The sequence below is a fragment of the Doryrhamphus excisus genome, linkage group LG17 (genome assembly GCF_037039965.1).
Source record: "Doryrhamphus excisus strain RoL-2023G ecotype Guam linkage group LG17, RoL_Dexc_Guam_v1.1, whole genome shotgun sequence".
Classification (NCBI taxonomy): Eukaryota; Metazoa; Chordata; class Actinopteri; order Syngnathiformes; family Syngnathidae; genus Doryrhamphus; species Doryrhamphus excisus.
The window spans coordinates 11,985,624-12,008,084 of record NC_136373.1 but is presented as its reverse complement, the minus strand read 5'-3'; the positions used below and the strand labels follow the sequence as shown (position 1 = coordinate 12,008,084).

The following is a 22,461-nucleotide window of genomic DNA, read 5'->3' as shown; positions in this document are numbered from 1 at the left end:
TTTTCTTTAAGAGATTAAGAGGGAGGCGGATAAGATTTTGGCTAGAGGTTGCAAGAGATGTGACTTGACTGTTCAGAGTGCAGTAGCTCAGATACTTTAATATATTTATATCCATATACAAACAAGACCTGAGTTGCATTTGGAAAAAAATCTGTTCATACCGACATGAAAAAAATCAGATACAGGTCAAATATGAGGGAAAAAAAAAGCCATAATTGAAGAGCAGTGTGAACATACTGTAGCTTGAGCTAATCACATATAATTTGCATATTTCATGTGTATTATAGCATAACAAAGAGCAGAAACAATTAATTAATTGATGGTTAATTAATCGATTAACTAAATAATCAACATTTTCGTAATAGTTATTTTTGTATATAATTATGGAAATCTTTTATTTTATTTTATTTGCTCAGTTCACGGCGGTCGAGTGGTCAGCGCGCAGACCTCACAGCTAGGAGACCGGGGTTCGATTCCACCCTCAGCCATCTCTGTGTGGAGTTTGCATGTTCTCCCCATGCATGCGTGGGTTTTCTCCAGGTACTCCGGTTTCCTCCCACACTCCAAAAACATGCTAGGTTAATTAGTGACTCCAAATTGTCCATAGGTATGAATGTGAGTGTGAATGGTTGTTTGTCTATATGTGCCCTGTGATTGGCTGGCGACCAGTCCAGGGTGTACCGCCTCTAGCCCAAAGACAGCTGGGATAGGCTCCAGCACCCCGCGACCCTCGTGAGGAAAAAGCGGTTGAAAATGAATGAATGAATGCTCAGTTCATATCTCTTTCTGAATTTCTGAATTCTAAAAGGCAGAAATTAAAAATACATTTTTAAATCCATGATTCATTGATTAATCAAGAAATGTTAAACTGATTAATCGGTTATTAAAATAATTGTTATTTGCCGCTCTAATGACAGCTTTGGTTATTTACACATTTGGTCAAAACCTCTGTTTGCAGAGGTTCATACTGGAATTGAACATGCCTCAGTTGCCAGACTGCAGAGGAAACACAAAGGGATGAGCAAGCAGAAATGGAACTCATACACTTAACATTCCAATGCTGAAAATCAGCCTTGAAAGGTCGCCATATGTTACTGAGATGTTGACATTACGGCATTGTTTCAACTACGGTAGTCTCTATGTCACATGTGTCACATAGTCTCATGAGTGACATTTTGACAGAAAATTACACTAATGTACCATAAAATAATTCACAAAGCTCCCACAAAGGATTTTGACATTTGAAACCATTGAAAATAAAACACTCTGTGTGCAATGATACAACCCTAAATGTATGTAGAAGTCGCTTTATCTCAGCCTACCAGATTTTTTCCTTGTCATAACAAACTGCCATACCCCACGATGACCTTTAAATCAATAATAGAAGAAGAATCCGCATACAAAAAAAAGACTCCCGACAGTAATTCTCTTTGAGAAGTTCATTTTCACTTTTCCACAGTCATTTAAAACCCATTTGGAAACCCTCAAAGATAGAGCAGGAAATCTTTCAAAACAGCAAAGTACATCCATGATGCCAATGCTTAAAGTGAGTCATATCCATTAGGAATAACTGGTAACAGAAAGGAGGAAAATAAACAAACATAAAAGCAGATTAGATGGCAGGTAGACATTAAAGTATATGAGGAATAAAATATAGAATAAAAGAGAAGACAAACAAAATAAACATCAAGAGGAAAGCGAAAACAAAAATCTGTCACTGTCTTTGTGAAGAAAGAGAGAAGTGCAAAACAAAAAAGGAAATACAATAAAACAATAGCGGCACGGCGGTCGAGTGGTTAGTGCGCAGACCTCACCCTCGGGCCATCTCTGTGTGGAGTTTGCATGTTCTCCCGGGCATGCGTGCATTTTCTCCGGTTACTCCGGTTTCCTCCCACATTCCAAAAAACATGCTAGGTTAATTGGCCACTCCAAATTGTCCATAGGTATGAATGTGAGTGTGAATGGTTGTTTGTCTATATCTCGCCCAAAGACAGCTGGGATAGGCTCCAGCACCCCCCTTGTGAGGAAAAAGCGGTAGAAAATGAATGAATGAATGAATAAAACAAAATATTGTGTCCCTTCGGGGCAGAGCTCGACAAATGGTAAGGTTTGATGTGATGAAGACAGACAGTCAGGGCTGTGTGGCCAAATGTTTCTTCAACAAAACGGCACCAGTCGCCAAAGCTTTGTACCAATCCACCTTTCAATTTGCTCTTTCATTTTTGAACTACAGTCTTATTTTCACTGAATTGATGGCAGTTTCTACAGCACAGAAGAACTGTGTGTGCAAATGGGTAAGTCTGCTGTCAAACTTCTTTGCCGTGATTTAAGACGTAATCGACGAATCTACACAATTTGCTATGACGGATTTGCAAAAAACGAGTAAGAAGCATGAAAAGCAAAACATATACGTATACAGTTCTTCTCTTTCCGAATGACTTTTCCAAAAACAATGGTATACATGGAAAGGAATATTCCAATGGCGTGTCTACATGCGCCGCTATAATCAACCAGAATAGTCAATGGGGCATGCGCAGTAAAGCGTAAACACCAACATCACGTGATACCGACTTCCTCCAGTTTTTCTTTCACTTGTTGGAATAACTCCGTATTGCCAGTTTTTCCTTCGTCCAGTCTTGAAATTTAGTTTGAATCAAAAACAAACTTTCCGCAGCAGTCCAGTGCCGATTGCTCGCCTCCATTTTTTTAAATGGAAGAACGTCTGGAGCTGCGTGTTACGTCATATCTCAGCATTCGCTGAAAGAACGCACCCGGGAACAGGAAAAGATAAAGTTCAATCTTGCTAATATTTTATAATTAAGCTCGGCACATGTTTTATATAGATATGTATTTTCTTTTTTAATAAAACTGGACTTGTGAATGGCGTATAGAAGGGTTTAGATTCTGTTCCACAGATGGCGCTAATGCATACGAAAGCTGCTTGCCAACCGCCAATAAACAACAGAAGAAGAAGAACGCAGTCTGACAACTTTCTGTTTGAGCGGGTACAAGATACCTCAATCGGATTGGGGAAAGGATTATTCCACCCCTGTGAATCCCATTATGTATTTATTCAGATTGGCACCTTTTCTTTCGGAATGAGGTGTATACAAAGGTTAGATTCTTTCCGTTTGAGCAAATAACCCGAATGGAATTGGAATATTTGGGTCCATGTATACGTGGCTAATGATACGTCAGAGCGGGAAATCAAAAGTGCCCCCAAAATCATTCTTTTTTTTTGTATATACAGCCCTCTATGGACAATGTTTGAACACCCCGTAACGAGACATAAACAGCCCAACAAGTCTCCGTCGATGTAAGTAACATCTGTTCTGTTCTTAAACGCACTAGAATTCTGAACTCTGAACTCCAAGCAATCTAAATCCTCAATCAGTAGTACTACATAATAATCCGTACTACAGCTGATCACTACATTTGGTGTCACAGTCAATAACTGATACTTGTGAGGTATCAACTAAAGGTTAAAAAAGCCTCCACTTAACATTAGCGAGTATGAGGGAGAGCATAAAAGCGTGATTCTCTCAGCGCTGACTCCTCCTCCCACCGATGCATGACTGCCTCCCTGCATTCCCAGCAACATACTTACTCCATCTGCCCCTTTGAGTGGACAAAGCCATAACACGCAGCACGTTCCCGCAACCCCCCCCGCTCTCTTACTCTACTCTTCTTAAGTGAGAGCTTTGCGCCTCCCCGTCACTTCACACTGGCCACCATGCTGCCTTCAGCGCCACTCAGCCAACCAGATGGTTGCAGAACTGAAACATGGCTGCAAGATCAGAGGGCATCTGCCATCACGCTGTCTTATTTCCCCAACCTGACACAAACAAAACTGGTGGTTGACATTCTCTTTGGCCTATTACATAACTATCATATTCCTGTAATTTTGTCGCAATATTATCTTTAGAGCTCTCCTGATAACACTTGCAGTCAAATATTGTACATCTAATGATAATATGAGTATGAGTAATATAACAAGCCTGTTGTCACAGCATAAACACACCCCTTTTCACCTTTTTTGTCTAAACTATCAACCCCTTATGATGTACACATTGAGTTTTCTAGGGTAACGTCTAAGCCGGATTCTGCACAAATTGGTAACACATAGTGTACTTTGACACTGAGTCATGCATGAAAGAGGCGTGCTGCAGGGTCAAGTCTTGCCGTGGAATTTCAATGAGCTTTTGCTTCTCTAAACAGCTTATCATGATGGACAAGAGGAACTCAAGCAGTACAGAACAGTAAATGGTAATGGTTTTATTTCGTTTGAACATGCATCAGATTACAATTGAGTGCATCCCATAATCAGTTCACAGTTCCACATGTCCAAAAGGAGTAGGAAGAAGCAAAGCTTATTAAATCCTACCCCTCCATCTGGTACTTTTACAATCAGTAAATGTTACATTTGTTCACTTCCTGCTTTCCTAATATAGTTTACAAAATTTTTTTTTTTTTTTTTTTTTTGTCACGTACCAAAGTACGAGGTGATATGAGCATCCAATGACATAATGGGTACCATAGTAAGTGTCAATATAGTGATATGTATAGCACATCATGACTGGTTCAAGACTCTTCATCCTTGTATTTAGCAAACATCAACTGCTTGTATTGTTTCTTGAATTGTTGTGCATTGTTTGAGGGTCTTACTCAATCCATTCCATAGTTTGATTCCACATACTGAAATGCTATGGCTTTTTAACGTAGTCCTAGCATAGAAGTGTTTCAAATGTACTTCTTCCCTGAGATCATATTTCTCCTCTCTTGTAGAGAAGTATTGCATGACATTTTTAGCTAATTGGTTATTTTTAGCCTTATGCATTATTTTAGCTGTTTGAAGATGAACTATATCAGCAAGTTGAAGTATTTGTGATTTTAGAAATAAGGAGTTAGTATGTTCTGTGTAGGCGGCATTATGAATTATCCTTACTGATCTTTTTTGCAGTACATTTAGCGAGTGAAGATTCCTTTTATAGTTATTAGCCCATATTTCCACACAATAAGTAAGATATGGTAGAACCAGAGAGCAATAAAGAGTGTGGAGTGACTTCTGATTGAGAACAAATTTAGCTTTGTTCAATATTGAAATATTTCTGGCCACCTTATGTTGTATATTTGTAATATGAGATTTCCAGCTCATATTTGTTGAACACATTTATATTCATATTTGTAAATGTTTTCATTTGTTACCGTAATTGTTTCTTACCGTAATTTCCAGTCTATATAGTGCAATGCCATTTACTTATTTAAGATTGTAGCTTTTTATACAAGACTCAGCTGAATTTACATTTTATATCGTTTTATATCATCATATCGTGATACAGAGTCGCAGTTTGCCGACCCCCGGTCTAAGATGATATTTTATGCTGCTGACAGAGAAGTTCACGTGTAAAACGGCAACCGTTTTCTCCATGTACGACCACAACAGTTCTCATCTTTGTTCACTACTCTATTGGATGAAATAATGCACAGCAGGTAGGCATGATGGTGCTGCTTCATGATCTGATCTGACCGTTTGCTCTTGCCAGACCACAGCTGCGGCAACCACGTCAATGAATTAATGTGGATCCCAATTATGGTATGTCATGTTTAATTGTTAGGTTAGATTTGAATGGTAGTACAGGTTTATAATATTCTAATATTTTATAACTAAACTCAGGATATATAATGAAAAACTGGACTTTTCTGGACTTATAAATGGAGTACAGAAGGGTTTAGATTCTGTTCCACAGATGGCGCTAATGCACACAAAAGCTGCTTGCCAACCGCCAATAAACAACAGAAGAAGAAAGAACGCAGTCTGACAACTTTCCGTTTGAGCGGGTACAAGATACCTCAATCGGATTGGGGAAAGGAATATTCCACCCCTGGGAATCCCATTATATATTCATTCGGATTGGCACTTCTCTTTCGGAATGAGGTGTATACAAAGGTTACATTCTTTCCGTTTGAGCAAATAACCCGAATGGAATTGGAATATTTGGGTCCATGTATACGTGGCTATTGTCTACATTCATGCTTGCTGATAGACATAATAGATGTTTGTTTGCAATTGTTAAACATAATACATAAATCACTATACCATTTTGTAAAATGAGTCTCCTCTACTCCAATGGATGTTTTGTCTTAATCATTGCCGGTCGTGATAATCCAATTTAGGTAAATAAGCGCCTCTCCCAAAATGAATGCTTTCCGATTTGGTGGTGACTATAAAGCACCACAGTTCATAGTGAAATCATTGCGGTTAACTTAGTTGCTAACCAAAACAGCAGCACCTATCACAGTTCACAGTGCAGGATGTGTACCATAGTAGAAATGATATTAGTAGTTTGCGATATATTGTCATCTATTTTTAATTGAACATTTCTCAACAGTAAAGTTAAAATCCCCTCTCGTTCTCGCAGAAATTTTTCATTTTTTACTATTGCAGTAAGTTACATTTGGAATAAAACCCGGTTACATTATTGTGCTCTTAAAATATTCAACCCACATGAAAAAAAAAAAAATCACAAAATTGTCAATGCAGCACTAAATAGCTTGAACGTCATCAGTGTTAAATATCTAATAGATTCAAAGTGTTCCTGAAGAACATCATCAGCCTGCAGGGTGTCCTGTAAAAAAAACGGTGTGTTTTGTTTCCAAAGATAAGGAATGATCATTCATCAACATACCAGTCTGGTGAGGCTGTGTGTGTGTTGTTTTTTTTTTGCGTGAAATCGGCCCATATGTGTTTGTGGGCCAAGGTTTCCTGCAAAATTACTGCAGAACATAGGGATGGTTGATATAAAACTGCAAAAAAATCAAAGATGAACGCACAGAGTTACTTTTGTATTGTATTAACGTAACAAAGAGTGAGAACTCCCTTTCAACTGTCTGAGTACAGTGCTTTGTGGAGGAGACAGTTGGGAATGACATGAGAGAAACAAGGAATGAATGAGACAAAAGCACAGTATGAACAACGGAGTGTGTGTATGGGGGGGGGTCTATTTCTGATGTTGCCAGCATCTGTGGGTTTTCCTCTCCTCTGGACCGAGTGATAACATCAGTCAACACCAAGAACACACATTGATACAGCCATCTTTGAGAGGGTAAACACTGATATGACATAATCGCTTACAAGGGTTTTAACAATACAAAAATGTCACGATTTTTGTAAACAAAATTACCACGGTTATCATTATTACGGCAGGGCTCTACATTAAAAACAAAAATTACTTGCCCATTAGGAATCCTTAAGGTGAGAACTACTTGCCCGAATTTGCCCCATGTAAAATGCCATAATGATATCTAATTTTTGTGGCATCACATGAGAATCTCAAATAAAGATTAAATGATTATCATTTCTTGTGGTTGTTTTCCTACATAGATCATCATAGATAATTCATCAGATAATAGTACTGACGCATTTAATTTGGAGGAATGTGTGAAAAATAGTGGAGATGTATGTTAACATGTACTACCTTACACATGGTAGTCGTAGTAAGCAGTGATATTTATAAGTTGTGCACCACAATGAAACATTATTGAATATCACACTGCGGAGGAGCAGTCATCACATCGATGCTAGATAAATTTAAACTACGACAGAAATGTTTTGCACATGATTGAATATTTATTCCTTTTAAAGTTGATAATGGTGTTTAAATGTGTGTTTAAGAAAGCTGAATCCTACTGTGTTCAGTGTTTACATTTCAATAAATATTTGTTTAAACTTGAGTCATTTTTTCATGTAAATTGAGGGAGCAAAAGCAGTATCGGCCACAAATATCGGCCCAAGCAAAATCGGCCATCGGCTAAGGGTGATGGGAAAAAATCAGTATCAGCATCGGCCCAAAAAACACCCATATCGGTCGATCCCTAATAAAAACACAGATAAATCAACTTGAAGGACATGATGAAAAAAAAATCATCCGTGCAGCAAAAGCATATGACAGTAGCAGGGCAAAAGTAAACTTGCTGACATACATATGTGCCAAGGAACAGCACAGTCCTCGACTGCCCAAGTAGAGATGCAAGCCTTTATGTGTCCTCCAGTTTGCTCAATATTTGAACACTTTCAAATTAAAAAATCAGGCTCAGAGCTGGCAAGCATTCAGTCAGACAAAATGAAAGGCAAAGCGCACTGGAAAGACACATTATGCATCTACATCTGTTTTGCATTTCAGCATTTTGACAGAAAACATCCAACTTATAGGGCTTGACTGTTTATATGAGAGTTGACACACTGCGCAAATGACATTATGCTCCAATCAATGCTGACTGTTGCTATGACCTACAAACCCAATTCAATTACAGAGCAATAACAGCAGACTGATACAGTGTGAACAAGGCCATATTATGGTACATCACAATGTGTTTTTTTTACATGCAATCCATGGTGACATGTTCATTTCTAGTAAATAGTGTAACATCAACAACACATGCAAAATAGGCTACATCAAATATGTGACACATAAAAAAAAAAAACGATTACACTGATGATTTTATGCAATTGCCACTAAGAGTGACTAATGACCCTGACACTGATGATATCATGAAGATGAATAACCATAGATGGTGCATCCATGAGGTCAGGCTTCACTGTGGGTTAATATCTCCCTTGGGATGCATCACTGATGGTATAGTGGGCTTCAAACACACTGAAACATGCAATAAAAAAAAATCTATACTGAGGTATGACAAACCATGAAATATGAATAAGAAAAGGCTAAACAAGGTAGGAAAGCAGGATGTGCATGTTGTACAAACAACATACAAACTCCATAATAAAATGTACAGAAAATAAAATGTCTGGGATGACTGATAACACAGTGGGATGGAAAAGTGTTAAAATTAGCTCTCAACACTTCAACACTGTTCATAAATGCAGTGGAAGTGGCAGAAGCTGAGCTGGTCACAGTGTGACATGATAAATCATCCTCAACCTCAAGTGACTCACTCAAGTGTGTATTTTTTCGGGGCAACACGTTTCAATTAATAAAAAGATAAGAAAAACAACACTGGTGTATCCGATGGGATTATATCAAACTGGGAACATGTTCTTTTATGGGCTATGTGAGAGCGGACTGAATTTTTCATCACTATATTTTTATTATTTGAATGTTATAAAATGCAGCAACAAAGCATCACCCTCTGATATGTAACTGTTTTGCACATCGTGATTATACACAGCAGGGGTCTCAAACACGCGGCCCACTAGTTTGAGGCCCCCGCCTTCATATGAAAGTTTAATGTTAGTGCGGCCCGCGCAAGTTTGATATGGATGCTGTATGGTATCATGTACCCAGAAAAAATTATTATGTTTGATTAATGTTCATGTTAAAGGTTAAATAACTATTAATAGTTATCCTCCCTATCCGTGTGGAAGTGGTAAGTTTTTGGCTATTTAAGTTTAAAGGAAATAACTTGAAGGCTACCGTTTAGGTCGCTAGCTCTCTAGTTTGCGAGTTAGCATGTGTCTCAAGACCCTGCAGTTGCGCAATATGTTGTAAATAAAAAGAGTATCAATGTGACTATAGTCGTGTTTTGTAATCTGAAAAAAATACTTTGTCTACCCACCAACTATATGTGGTTTCTTAAGTTTTTATTATTTGCCGTTTTATTATTATTATTATTATTATTATTATTATATTTATTTATTTATTACTGATTGATTTTCTTTATTCTTGATTTGTTTATTAATTTTTCATCTTATTTTGTGTAGAAAAATAAAAAGTAAGATATTTGAGAACAGTGGAATGTTTTATTTGAGCTTTTCTTGTAGAAAATTGGAACCAAAGTGAAGTTTAAAAAAAAAAATTGTTTTTAATAAATGCGCTTTTTTTTGGGAAAAACCTGATGCGGCCCAGTCTCACCCAGACCCGAGCTCCAGTGGCTCCCAAGTAAATTGAGTTTGACACCCCTGATATACAGTATAGATATGGATTATACAGTATATGCATGTATTTTTATTATGGTGCATTTCATGTGTTTTTTATGTGCATTATTGTTCCCTTCTGTATAATGTTCAAAAGCTAAATTATGTGGAAAAACACAATATTTGCTGTTTGTTTTCTATAGTTTGACTGGTTTGACCCCATTTCCAATGGATAGTTAATACATTTTACCCAAAGTATGGTGGCTGGAGTAATGGGGTTATGCTGGAGCCTATGCCAGCTGTCTTTGAGCGAGAGGCGAGGTACACCCTGGACTGGTCGCCAGCCAATCGCAGGGCACATATAGACAAACAACCAATCATACATGTGACTGCAAAATGGATGTGGCGGCTGTTTAGTACTTGTATCCGTCATGACTGATACATGGGGCGGGAAATACTCCCCCACACTAACGCTCCTTCTCTTCGATGACAACATTCATTCACATTATGTCAATTTCCACCAGATTCCATGCACACGTGCAAACTAAAACACAGACATGTCCAACAGATATTTGAACCCTCGATCTCCTGCGGAACATATTAAGCAGTAGTTTGGAAGACATTAAATGGGTAAAAGATTAACTGGTTGATTAGTTCAAGGAACTTGTGCGTCATAGAACATTGTAAGATAACGTTACAGTTGATTTCATTATGCTGATGTTTCACACTGTAATCTAATGCTGTGATAGAGTCACTCGCTTAAAGCAAACAGTGGGAGGCAATAAAGCAATCAAAAGCCTTGGTTACAGTCTCTGGTAAAGACAAACACACCACCATATATAGTCTTTGATTTGGACAATACGCTCAAGGGGGGGTTGAATTATAAAGGTTGGCGTCTGGTAACAAAGCTGTAAGTGGCAGCTAAGGATGAATGAGGACAAATATTTTATAACATCTGGCAACAGAACAGAAAAAGCTGTTGTTTTAATTGGCGTGGTCAAACTTCAAACACAACACTAAATCCAAAGTACAATAGATGTAGCTTAATTTGACAGAGTTGCTTAAACATGTCATACTGTAATGTAAACAAATGGTAACTTGGATAAATGTGGTACACTACAGCCCAGCACAAAGAATTCAACATCATTTCATAGTCTAAAAATATAGGCAATTCTCGCTCAAACAATGTCAAATTTTAGTGAGAGGTGTAAAATGGAAGTTTTAAGGAGAATCTTTGAGGCATTGGAAAATGTTAAGCAAGTCATGCTACATCATGGCCAATTCCATGCCCAAGAGGATTAAGGCAGAGCAAGATAGCAATGGTACTGTGAGGTGTATTCACTTCTGTTGCTGACTATTTAGACCAGGGGTCTCAAACTCAATTTACTTGGGGGCCACTGGAGCTAGGGTCTGGGTGAGACTGGGCCACATCAGGTTAAAAAAAAAAACGCATTTATTAAAAACAGAAAAATATACAAACTTTTTCAGTGCTTTGGTTCCGATTTTCTACCAAAAAAGCGCTGATAAAACATTCCACTGTTCTCAAATATCTTTTCTGCACAAAATAAGATGAAAAATAAATAAACAAATCGAGAATAAAGGAAATCCATCAATCAGTAATAAATAAATATAATAATAATAATAATAATAATAATAATAATAATAATAATAATAATAATAATAATAATAATAATAATAATAATAATAATAATAATAATAATAATAATAATAATAATCAGGTTTTCCAAAAAAAAAAAAAAAAACGCATTTATTAAAAACAGAAAAATATAGAAACTTTTTCAGTGCTTTGGTTCCGATTTTCTACAATAAAAGCTCTGATAAAACATTCCACTGTTCTCAAATATCTTAATTTTTATTTTTCTGCACAAAATAAGATGAAAAATAAACAAATCAAAAATAAACTAAATCTATCAGTAATAAATAAATATAATAATAATAATAATAAAACAGCAAATAATAAAAACTTAAGAAACCACATATAGTTGGTGGGTAGACAAATTATTTTTTTCAGATTAAAATGAACAAAGCATTATTAGAGCCCTGTAGACATGACAAAACACGACTATAGTCACATTTATACTCTTTTTATTTACAACATATTGCGCAACTGCAGGGTCTTGAGACACATGCTAACTCGCAAACTAGAGAGCTAGCGACCTAAACGGTAGCCTTCAAGTTATTTCCTTTAAACTTAAATAGCCAAAAACTTACCACTTCCACACGGGTAGGGAGGATAACTATTAACAGTTATTTAACCTTTAACATGAACATTAATCAAACGTAATATTTTTTTCTGGGTACATGATACCATACAGCATCCATATCAAACTTGCGCGGGCCGCACTAACATTAAACTTTCATATCAAGGCGGGGGCCTCAAACTAGTGTCTGGCCTGCAGGCCGCGTGTTTGAGACCCCTGATTTAGACAGAAATGCCCCACAGTAAATCTACAGCTTTTCAAGCTGTACACTGACCCAGTTAGCTTTGTAAAGCATTGTTCTTTGAGAAGATATAATAAAATTGTTGCTATAAGGGGTAATAACTATAAAAGCAATCTTCACTCGCTAAATGTACTGGAAAAAAGGGTAGTCAGGATAATTCATAAAGCCTGCCATACTTAAACATATTAAATACACAATTTGAGGTTTTAATGTGTATTTCAAGAATAATGTGCAAGATTATTTTTACTTAAAAATACATTTTCTTACTGTTTTGTTCGATAGGGATTTGAAACCATCATCTTTATGCGTTTTATATTTCATATTTCATTTTCATCTCTGTTCATAACTGCTGTTATATATCAACTTTAAATGGATTATCACAAGAAATAAGTTAGACAAGTTACATATGATATTTAATTCATAAAGGGACATATTTATGAGCCGCTAAGGGATGTGAGTTTCATTATATTTTGCTATCTTCTTCCTCGTTCCTCCTAAAACTATTCCTTAGCTTAACCTAAACATTCTTGTGAATAATGTGGTATATTCTTCCAAATGAGGAAGACTGCCACACAGCAAGGCGGACAGTGCTTTTTTTAAATAGTCAATGTATTTAAATTAGTGCTGTAAATCGATTATAATTTTTAATCACGGTCATCGCAAGATAACTACGCTTTCAAAATAAATCACTCCACACATTCCCTCTTGCGCCAGGACCCGGTACATCACATGCACCTGAATTCCCAAAATTGAGATATTTTTAGATGATAGGATAACAGACACTATTATGACTACATTAAGAACACATTTAAAAAAAAACAATCCACACATTCAAACCTCACACTCACTCACTGGCCAGTTACATTTGATTTAATTCATGCAGTCACTGTTAAACATGATATAAATGATGACAATTATCAGCAATCCTCATGCCAGTTATAAAAAATATATAAAATAAATGCCACATAACAGTGGTGTGTTCACTGTTTTCTCTCTGTTTGATTTGCTGTTGATGTAGTTGTAGTTTACCATGTATTGCATTTGTCCACATTATGGTACAATCATCAAACACTACCAGACTCACAGGGTGAAATTCCCCTTCATGATTGCTTTCCTTTTTCCGTTCTTCCAGAATAACTTTCTCTGTTTTACACAAAAACAACTGGCCACTGTTTATTTGTTCAGTGCGGCGAAGCAGAGTCATTCTCATGCTCTCTTGTCTGCATAGGACACCAGTTGGAATTCCTAACAGCCCAAACACGAATTCCGACGTCAGTCCATTGTTTCATCACTTTTTCCATGACTCCGTAACGTAACGGAACTTTTTCATGTTCGTGTTAAACCTCATGCTTTATCTACAGCAGGCGACGGCAACCCAAGGCTCCTATTGGCCTGATCCTCTCAGCCTCTGATTTCAATTCTTTCAATTCCCCCCCACTTTCCAACATTGGAGTGAAGTGAGGGCTCATTTCTTAATCATTTTCTTAATCAATGCCGCCTACAGAGAACACACTAACTCCTTATTTCTAAAAACACTAATACTTAAACTTGCTGATATAGTTCATCTTCTAACAGCTAAAATAATGCATAAGGCTAAAAATAACCAATTAGCTAAAAATGTCATCCAATGCACATGCATTCTGAATTGTAACCTCAAACTGTCCTGAAGGAAGGAATGGGGACTGTTAATATCCAACTGGAATTAATTATTACAAAAGGTCTAATGTTGCCTGATAATTAAAAGAATTAATGAATGAGCCTTTCGTCAGTCAATCATCTGTTGAACTGCTGGATATGCATGTTTAAGACCGCTGTCAAGCTATCAAATTGCAGCAAAGCAAATGTCATTCACACAAAGGTTTAACATACGACTGCTAGTTTGTTTCTTACTATTTGAGCTGCATTTCCAACAATCAGTGCAAAGCACCCCCAAAGGTACTAGGAGGGTAGTAGGAGCTGAAAAAGTTCCCCCACTCCCCTTGGTACTTTCTGCAAAGTTCCAGGAACTATAGACAGGCAGGCTGTGCTGAGGAACGCCAATTGGCTGAACACACTTGTAATGTTTCTAACCAGCTGCCATGCTTAAACCAGTGTGTGGCACAAACTTTTATTGATTTTTACAAGTTTAAACGGTGGATACACACACAAGGGAAATTGGTGAAAAGCTGAAGAAACTTTAGCAATATTATAAGAAGTTGAAAAACCGTTGCAGTGGGTTCAACCGCTGTATTACTGTGCCAACAAGCTGAAGGACCAGCTAGATCACTGCGACAACAAAGTAGCAGTGAGGAAGTGGAATGAAGGGAAATCATATTAAATATTCACTATTTAGTAGGGGTGTCACAAGACACATGCACAATATTTGGTCTGGGAAAACTGACATTTTAACATTACTTTTAAGAAAAGTACCATGAAAAAATACAAAGTCTATGACAATATACTGCAACTTACTAGTTACACTCTTCTGCACTTTTTCTATATGCCACCCATCAAGACATAAAGACTGTATGACTGCATGCATGCATATTGGTTTCCCCACTGAGGGACGAATAAAGGCATATATACATTTATGTATTAATATTTACAGATGAAATGGACCATAAGGACTCGTCTGACCCTCATGAGATCCCCATTCACTAAGAGGACATCTTTCTGTCTGTGTTGGACACTGTGGAACTTGGAACAAAAATTACAGCCCTAAACCTTCTTCACTGACTCCGAACACTTTGTTAATTTATTTACTGACACTTTAACTATCAAAAAACATCACCTAATCGCTACATGTACTGCAAAAAAGGTCAGTAAGGATAATTCATAATGCCGCCTACAGAGAACATACTAACTCCTTATTTCTAAAATCACAAATACTTAAACTTGCTGATATAGTTCATCTTCAAACAGCTAAAATAATGCATAAGGCTAAAAATAACCAATTAGCTAAAAATGTCATCCAATACTTCTCTACAAGAGAGGAGAAATATGATCTCAGGGAAGAAGTACATTTGAAATACTTCTATGCTAGGACTACGTTAAAAAGCCATAGCATTTCAGTATGTGGAATCAAACTATGGAATGGATTGAGTAAGACCCTCAAACAATGCACAACGATGAGCCAATTCAAGAAACAATACAAGCAGTTGATGTTTGCTAAATACAAGGATGAAGAGTCTTGAACCAGTCATGAAGTGCTATACATATCACTATATTGACACTTACTATGGTACCCATTATGTCATTGGATGGTCATATCACCTCCTACTTCGGTATGTGACAAAAATAAAATAAAAATACTAATAAAAAATTTTTTTGACTTAAATTATATTAGGAAAGCAGGATGTGAACAAATGTAACAGTTACTGATTGTAAAAGTACCAGATGGAGGGGTAGGATTTAATAAGCTTTGCTTTTTCCTACTCCTTTTGGACATGTGGAACTGTGAACTGATTATGGGATGCATTCAATTGTAATCTGATGCATGTTCAAATGAAATAAAACCATTACCATTACCATTACCTATTATTGACTGTTTATTTACATTGCATTCGTGTAGAAATGCAACATCCTCCCTGATGCCTGATTTAAATAAACAACCCTGAACTTTAAAATGTGGTGTAAACCCAAACTACACAGTTCCAGGAAGTACAGGTTCCCAAACTTTTGGTAACATAGTGGCTAAAGAGAAACAGAAAGATAATCAAGTTTCTTTATAACACACATCCCGTTGGTGTAAGTTGTCAAAACTGCACTGACCTCACTGCAACCACCAAGTATAATAGTTCAGTTTGGTTTGCCAACATGTTGTTCAGAAGAGGAAACCTCAATCTGGCAACAACTGTAGGGTGTCACGGCCAGACGATTAGCTTACATAAGTAACGAGAAAAAACAGCACACTGCAGAGGGCTGTTTATTCATAAAAATAAAAAAAGGACTTTGAATTGATATTAAGCTTTGAATTCCCTTTAACTTAACGGCTACTATTTGAGTTTTTTCACTGACTCATCAATAGAAGGAAATTTGCTTAGCTGTTGCCACACAAAAGACTGTCAAAAAGTTTAATTTTTCTCTCATTTACAATATCTGAAATCAGATTGTTTCAAAGGAATGTGGGCATTCAACCCTCAAGAAGGTTGACATGAATGGTGGGAGAATTCTCCTAATATCTGTAAAATTCATCTCCACGTTCAAGGCTCTTTGAGACATCTCACTGTCTGTGCAGGGTGCTGTCGAGAACAGCTTTTAAATGCCAGGGGGAAAAAGAAATCGAGGAATGTATGAAGGTTTCATGAACACAGACAGTCATTTCTTTTTGTGTATGCTGGAAAGCAGCAGGAGTCGACTCACCAGGACTCGATTCTCTGTCTTGTCTCCTTTGATCTCCAGTTTGACTCTCTTCCTCAGTGACAGCTTCACCTTCCTCCCCAATGCGTCCCGCACGCTCTCTACACACAGGAGACAACAGTAAATATGACTTCCCTCTGATTTATGTGTTGTCATGCCATAAATATAATAAACACAAAAGTTAAAACCATAAACTATTGCTTGTCAGTTAGTTCCCTAATCAAGTTATTTTCTCAAAACTAAGCATTTTGAAATAAACTTAGGGACTTAATTCTAACATACGTGAGAATTAAATGCTGAATGTTCTAAACTCCTATTTACAAGTCTGTGTTGCATCGAGTCAAATAATGCTACTTGGATGTCATGTTTTTTGTCTTCAGTTGAGACTGAATAAACAGCGTCTCTACTGGTTGTAGGTAGTAATTGGTTCCAGTCCTGACCGCAGAAAGTGAATTAAATGTTAATAAATTGAATATTTTCATAGTTAGAGCATAGAAAACATGTTCGGGACTTTCTAAATCAGTTTTTTTACCATTACTAGAGCCATGTAGACATGAAATAACACCCCTATAGTAATCTTTACACTACTATTATTCTTTGTTTATACCACATTGCTAATGCGCAAGTTACGGTATCATTGCAGGGACACAAAAGCATGTTAGCAAGCTAAGTAATTAGCTCCAATTTATTCTAAACTTAAGAAAAGGTTTCAAACGATAGATATGAAGAAAGACAAAACAAGAAACGATATTACCATGTTTTGTTTGTTTCTTTCGTCTTTTTCCTAAAGAACTACATTTGAAGCACTTATATGCGAGGACAACGTTAAAAAGCAATCGCATTTCAGTATGTGGAATCAAACTATGGAATGGATTGAGTAAGGAACTCAAACAATGCAAAACGATGAGCGAATTTAAGAAACAATACAAGCAGTTGATGTTTGCTAAATACAAGGATGAAGAGTCTTGAACCAGTCATGTTGTGTTATATTTCACTATTTTGACTCTTACTATGGTACCCATTATGTCATTATATGGTTATATCACCTTATACTTCAGTATGTGTCAAAAAAATGTAATTAACAAATGAAAAGAAAAAAATTATAATATCAGAAAGGCAAGAAGTAAACAAATGCTAAATACAAGGATGAAGAGTCTTGAACCAGTCATGATGTGCTATACATATCACTAAATTGACAGTTACTATGGTAACCATTATGTCTTGGATGGTCATATCACCTCATACTTCGGTACGTGACAAAAATTAAAAAAAAATTTTTTTTTTAAAGTTACATTAGGAAAGCAGGAAGTGAACAAATGTAACATTTACATCTTCAAACAGCTAAAATAATGCATAAGGCTAAAAATAACCAATTAGCTAAAAATGTCATCCAATACTTCTCTACAAGAGAGGAGAAATATGATCTCAGGGAAGAAGTACATTTGAAACACTTCTATGCTAGGACTACGTTATGCTAGCCATAGCATTTCAGTATGTGGAATCAAACTATGGAATGGATTGAGTAAGACCCTCAAACAATGCACAACGATGAGCCAATTCAAGAAACAATACAAGCAGTTGATGTTTGCTAAATACAAGGATGAAGAGTCTTGAACCAGTCATGATGTGCTATACATATCACTATATTGACACTTACTATGGTACCCATTATGTCATTGGATGCTCACATCACCTCCTACTTCGGTACGTGACAAAAAAAATAAAATAAAACTACTTAATCTATATTAGGAAAGCAGGAAGTGAACAAATGTAACAGTTACTGATTGTAAAAGTACCAGATGGAGGGGTAGGATTTAATAAGCTTTGCTTCTTCCTACTCCTTTTGGACATGTGGAACTGTGAATTAATTATGTGATGCATTCAATTGTAACCTGATGCATGTTCAAATAAAAGTCAACCATTACCATTCCTTACGGAGTCGCCACAGCGGATCTTTTTGATCGGCATACTGATTTTTGGCTTGAACCCTTGGCTTGAAAAATTTTCAAACTTTGACCGATGTCGTCTTGTGCAAGCACTGGACACTCGGTAACCACTAGAAACTAGCTTGAATGAAGATCCTTGTTTCTTACCAGTCAAATTGAATTGACAGAATATGTTAACTATCCTATTAAGTGTAGTAATGATAGAAATAGGAGTTCATCGTGGCAATAACAATGAGCAGGAGCAATTAAACTCAGACAGCAATATTATGCTGTGTATGTACGTATGCTCCGTTCAGCTTGACTGGTCACGCCCAGGAGGAGCTCCGAACTTGGCAAGCTGGCCTCGAGAGCAGAAGTGGGTCAGCTCAACAGCTTCACACATCCGCTGCTACATTCTGAGAGAGAATCTGCTGGAGCGTATATCCTTGCCTATAGGCTTCTTCAGATCAAAAGGAAACAAATAATTAGGGGGGAAAAAAGAGCCAAAAATGCTTCATCTCACTATAGAAGCTCCTCAGAACATGAACATTTCCTGGTGTAGCATTTATAAAATCTCAAGTGTGTCTCCAAACTGGAATATTTGAATGAGCTGGAGCAGGAGCAGGCAAGGCGGTTTCTAGTCATTTGCATTTTTGATTAGTTTCATCTGGAACAGCGGTGTTAATTTTACCAGCCAGCTACCATGTGGATTGAGTTACAACATCCGCACTAGGGCTAATTAGAATCACCATAAAGTGTAAAAAAAAAAAAAAAAAGAACCTTAAACTCAAATTGACTTCTGTTTACAGACTCCTGCCAGATGCAGATTGGTACAGTCCAAGTTAGATCAGAGCAATTTTACAAGCAGTACAGTTTGTTTGGTACATATAAGTTGGAAATGATCTACACACGTTTGGAATCCTTTAGTCAGTGGTCCAACCACAGTTGCGGTTGTTGGATGGTGGGTTCAAAAAGGACAGCAACAATTAGCATATCACAATTAGCATATTGGGATAATAAAGTGGGTAAGGTTCATTATTTTCTATAATGTACTGATAAACATTAGACTTTCATATATTTTAGATTCATTACACACAACTGAAGTAGTTCAAGCTTTTTAATGGTAATGGTTTTATTTCATTTGAACATGCATCAGATTACAATTGAGTGCATCACATAATCAGTTCATAATCTGTCCAAAAGGAGTAGGAAGAAGCAAAGCTTATTAAATCCTACCCCTCCATCTGGTACTTTTACAATCAGTAACTGTTACATTTGTTCACCTCCTGCTTTCCTAATAGTTTTCCTAAAAGTTTTTTAATGTTTTATTTAAGTTTTTTTTAATGTTTTATTTATTTATTTATTTATTTAAGTATGAGGTGACATGAGCATACAGTGACATAATGGGTACCAGAGTAACAAAATTTATTGTTTTAATATTGATGATTGTGGCAAGAAAGTAATGAAAAACCAAAAATCCCTATCTCAAAAAATTTGCATATTCCATCTGACCAATAACAGAAAAGTGTTTTTACTACAATATAAGTCAACCTTCAAATAATTATGTTCAGTTATGCACTCAATACTTGGTCGGGAATCCTTTTGCAGAAATGACTGCTTCAATGCGGCGTGGCATGGAGGTAATCAGCCTGTGGCACTGCTGAGGTGTTATGGAGGCCCAGGATGCTTCCATAGCAGCCTTAAGCTCATCCACAGTGTTGGGTCAGGTGACTCTTAACTTCCTCTTCACAATATCTCACAGATTCTCTATGGGGTTCAGGTCCGGGGAATTGGCAGGCCAATTGAGTACAGTAATGCCATGGTCAGTAAACCATTTACATGTGGTTTTGGTACTGTGAGTAGGTGCCAGGTCGTGCCAGGTCGTGCCAGGTCGTGGTGAAAAATGAAATCTTTATCTCCATAAAGCTTTTCAGCAGATGGAAGCATGAAGTGCTCCAAAATCTCCTGATAGCATTGAGTCTGTCCTTGATAAAACACAGTGGACCACCACCAGCAGCAGCTGACATGGCACCCCAGACCATCGCTGACTGTGGGTACTTGACACTGGACTTCAGGCATATTGGCATTTCCTTCCCCCCAGTCTTCCTCCAGACTCCAGCACCTTGATTTCCGAATGACGTGCAAAATTTGCTTTCATCCGAAAAAAGTACTTTGGACCACTGAGCAACAGTCCAGTGCTGCTTCTCTGTAACCCAGTTCAGGCGCTTCTGCTGCTGTTTCTGGTTAAAAAGTGGCTTGACCTACTCCACACTCAGTCCACTGCCTCCGCAGGTCCCCCAAGGTCTGGAATCGGCCCTTCTCCACAGTCTTCCTCAGGGTCCGGTCACCTCTTCTGGTTGTGCAGCGTTTTCTGACGTACTTTTTCCTTCCCACAGACTTCCCACTGAGATGCCTTGATACAGCACTCCAGGTTTTGAGTAATGAACCAGGCTGGGAGTTTTTAAAAGCCTCGGGAATCTTTTACAGGTATTTAGAGTTCATTCGTTGATTAGGTTAATAGGTAATTTAGAGAACTTTTTCATGTTATGCTATTTTTTTTAGATTTTTACTTTACTTTTTTGCCACAATCATCATTAATATTAATATATTAAAACAATAAAAGGCTTGAACTACTTCAGTTGTGTGTAATGAATCTAAAATATATGAAAGTTTAATGTTTATCAGTACATTACAGAAAATAATGAACTTTATCACAATATGCTAATTTTTTTAGAAGGACTAGTATGTGTAGTATGTGCGCTGAGAGTGAGGGAGCAACATTGCCTTCAGTGATTGTCTACTAGGTTGAAGTATACCTGCAAACAGTCGGTGCACTTTAAGGGGAAAAATTGAGCAAACAATCCTCTATCGCAGTAAAACTTTCTGAGCAAAACTGACTAGACCAGGGGTCTCAAACACGCGGCCACTAGTATGAGGCCCCGCCTTGATATGAAAGTTTAATGTTAGTGCGGCCCGCGCAAGTTTGATATGGATGCTGTATGGTATCATATACCCAGAAAAAAATTATTACGTTTGATTAATGTTCATGTTAAAGGTTAAATAACTGTTAATAGTTATCCTCCCTATCCGTGTGGAAGTGGTAAGTTTTTGGCTTTTTAAGTTTAAAGGAAATAATTTGGAGGCGACGTTTAGGTCGCTAGCTCTGTCGTTTGCGAGTTAGCATGTGTCTCAAGACCCTGCAGTTGCGCAATATGTTGTAAATAAAAAGAGTATAAATGTGACTATAGTCGTGTTTTGTCATGTCTACAGGGCTCTAATAATGCTTTGTTCATTTTAATCTGAAAAAATAATTTGTCTACCCACCAACTATATGTGGTTTCTTAATTTTTAATTATGTGCCGTTGTATTATTATTATATTTATTTATTACTGATTGATTTTCTTTATTCTTTATCTTATTTTGTGTAGAAAAATAAAAAATGAAGATATTTGAGAACAGTGGAATGTTTTATCAGAGCTTTTCTTTGGAAATCTGAACCAAAGCAAAGCTTATTCATTTTTCTGTTTTTAATTTTTTGAAAACCTGATGCGGCCCAGCCTCGCCCAGACCCTAGATCCAGTGGCCCCCAGGTAAATTGAGTTTGAGACCCCTGGACTAGACTATATGGAACTGTACTGAGATTCATGTTTACCAATTTAGACTGAATTGGATTAGTCTGCTCACACCTGACCAAACAGCCACACTATTGTGGTAAAACAAATTGGAGTTTGCTTTAAATGTCCCATCTGATGCTAGACTGAAACCTTTGAAAACCTGACTAAATGCATATGAATACATAACAGTGATGCAGATTAGAATAGTTTGACAATCTTTTTTTTCTAACAGCATGCTGCTGCTGAATCA

At 37.0% G+C, this 22,461-nt stretch overlaps 1 protein-coding gene across 4 annotated transcripts in view; it reads right to left on the bottom strand.

The window, feature by feature from the left end:
* LOC131137422 (F-actin-uncapping protein LRRC16A-like) overlaps positions 1 to 22,461 on the bottom strand; it is an 87,302-nt gene that overhangs the window by 63,617 nt on the left and 1,224 nt on the right. For all 4 annotated transcript variants that reach the window (XM_078798320.1, XM_078798321.1, XM_058085366.2 and 1 more), the window contains exon 2: positions 16,676 to 16,773. In XM_078798320.1, coding sequence (XP_078654446.1) covers positions 16,676 to 16,773 — 98 coding nt within the window. The remainder of the gene's footprint in view (positions 1 to 16,675; positions 16,774 to 22,461) is intronic.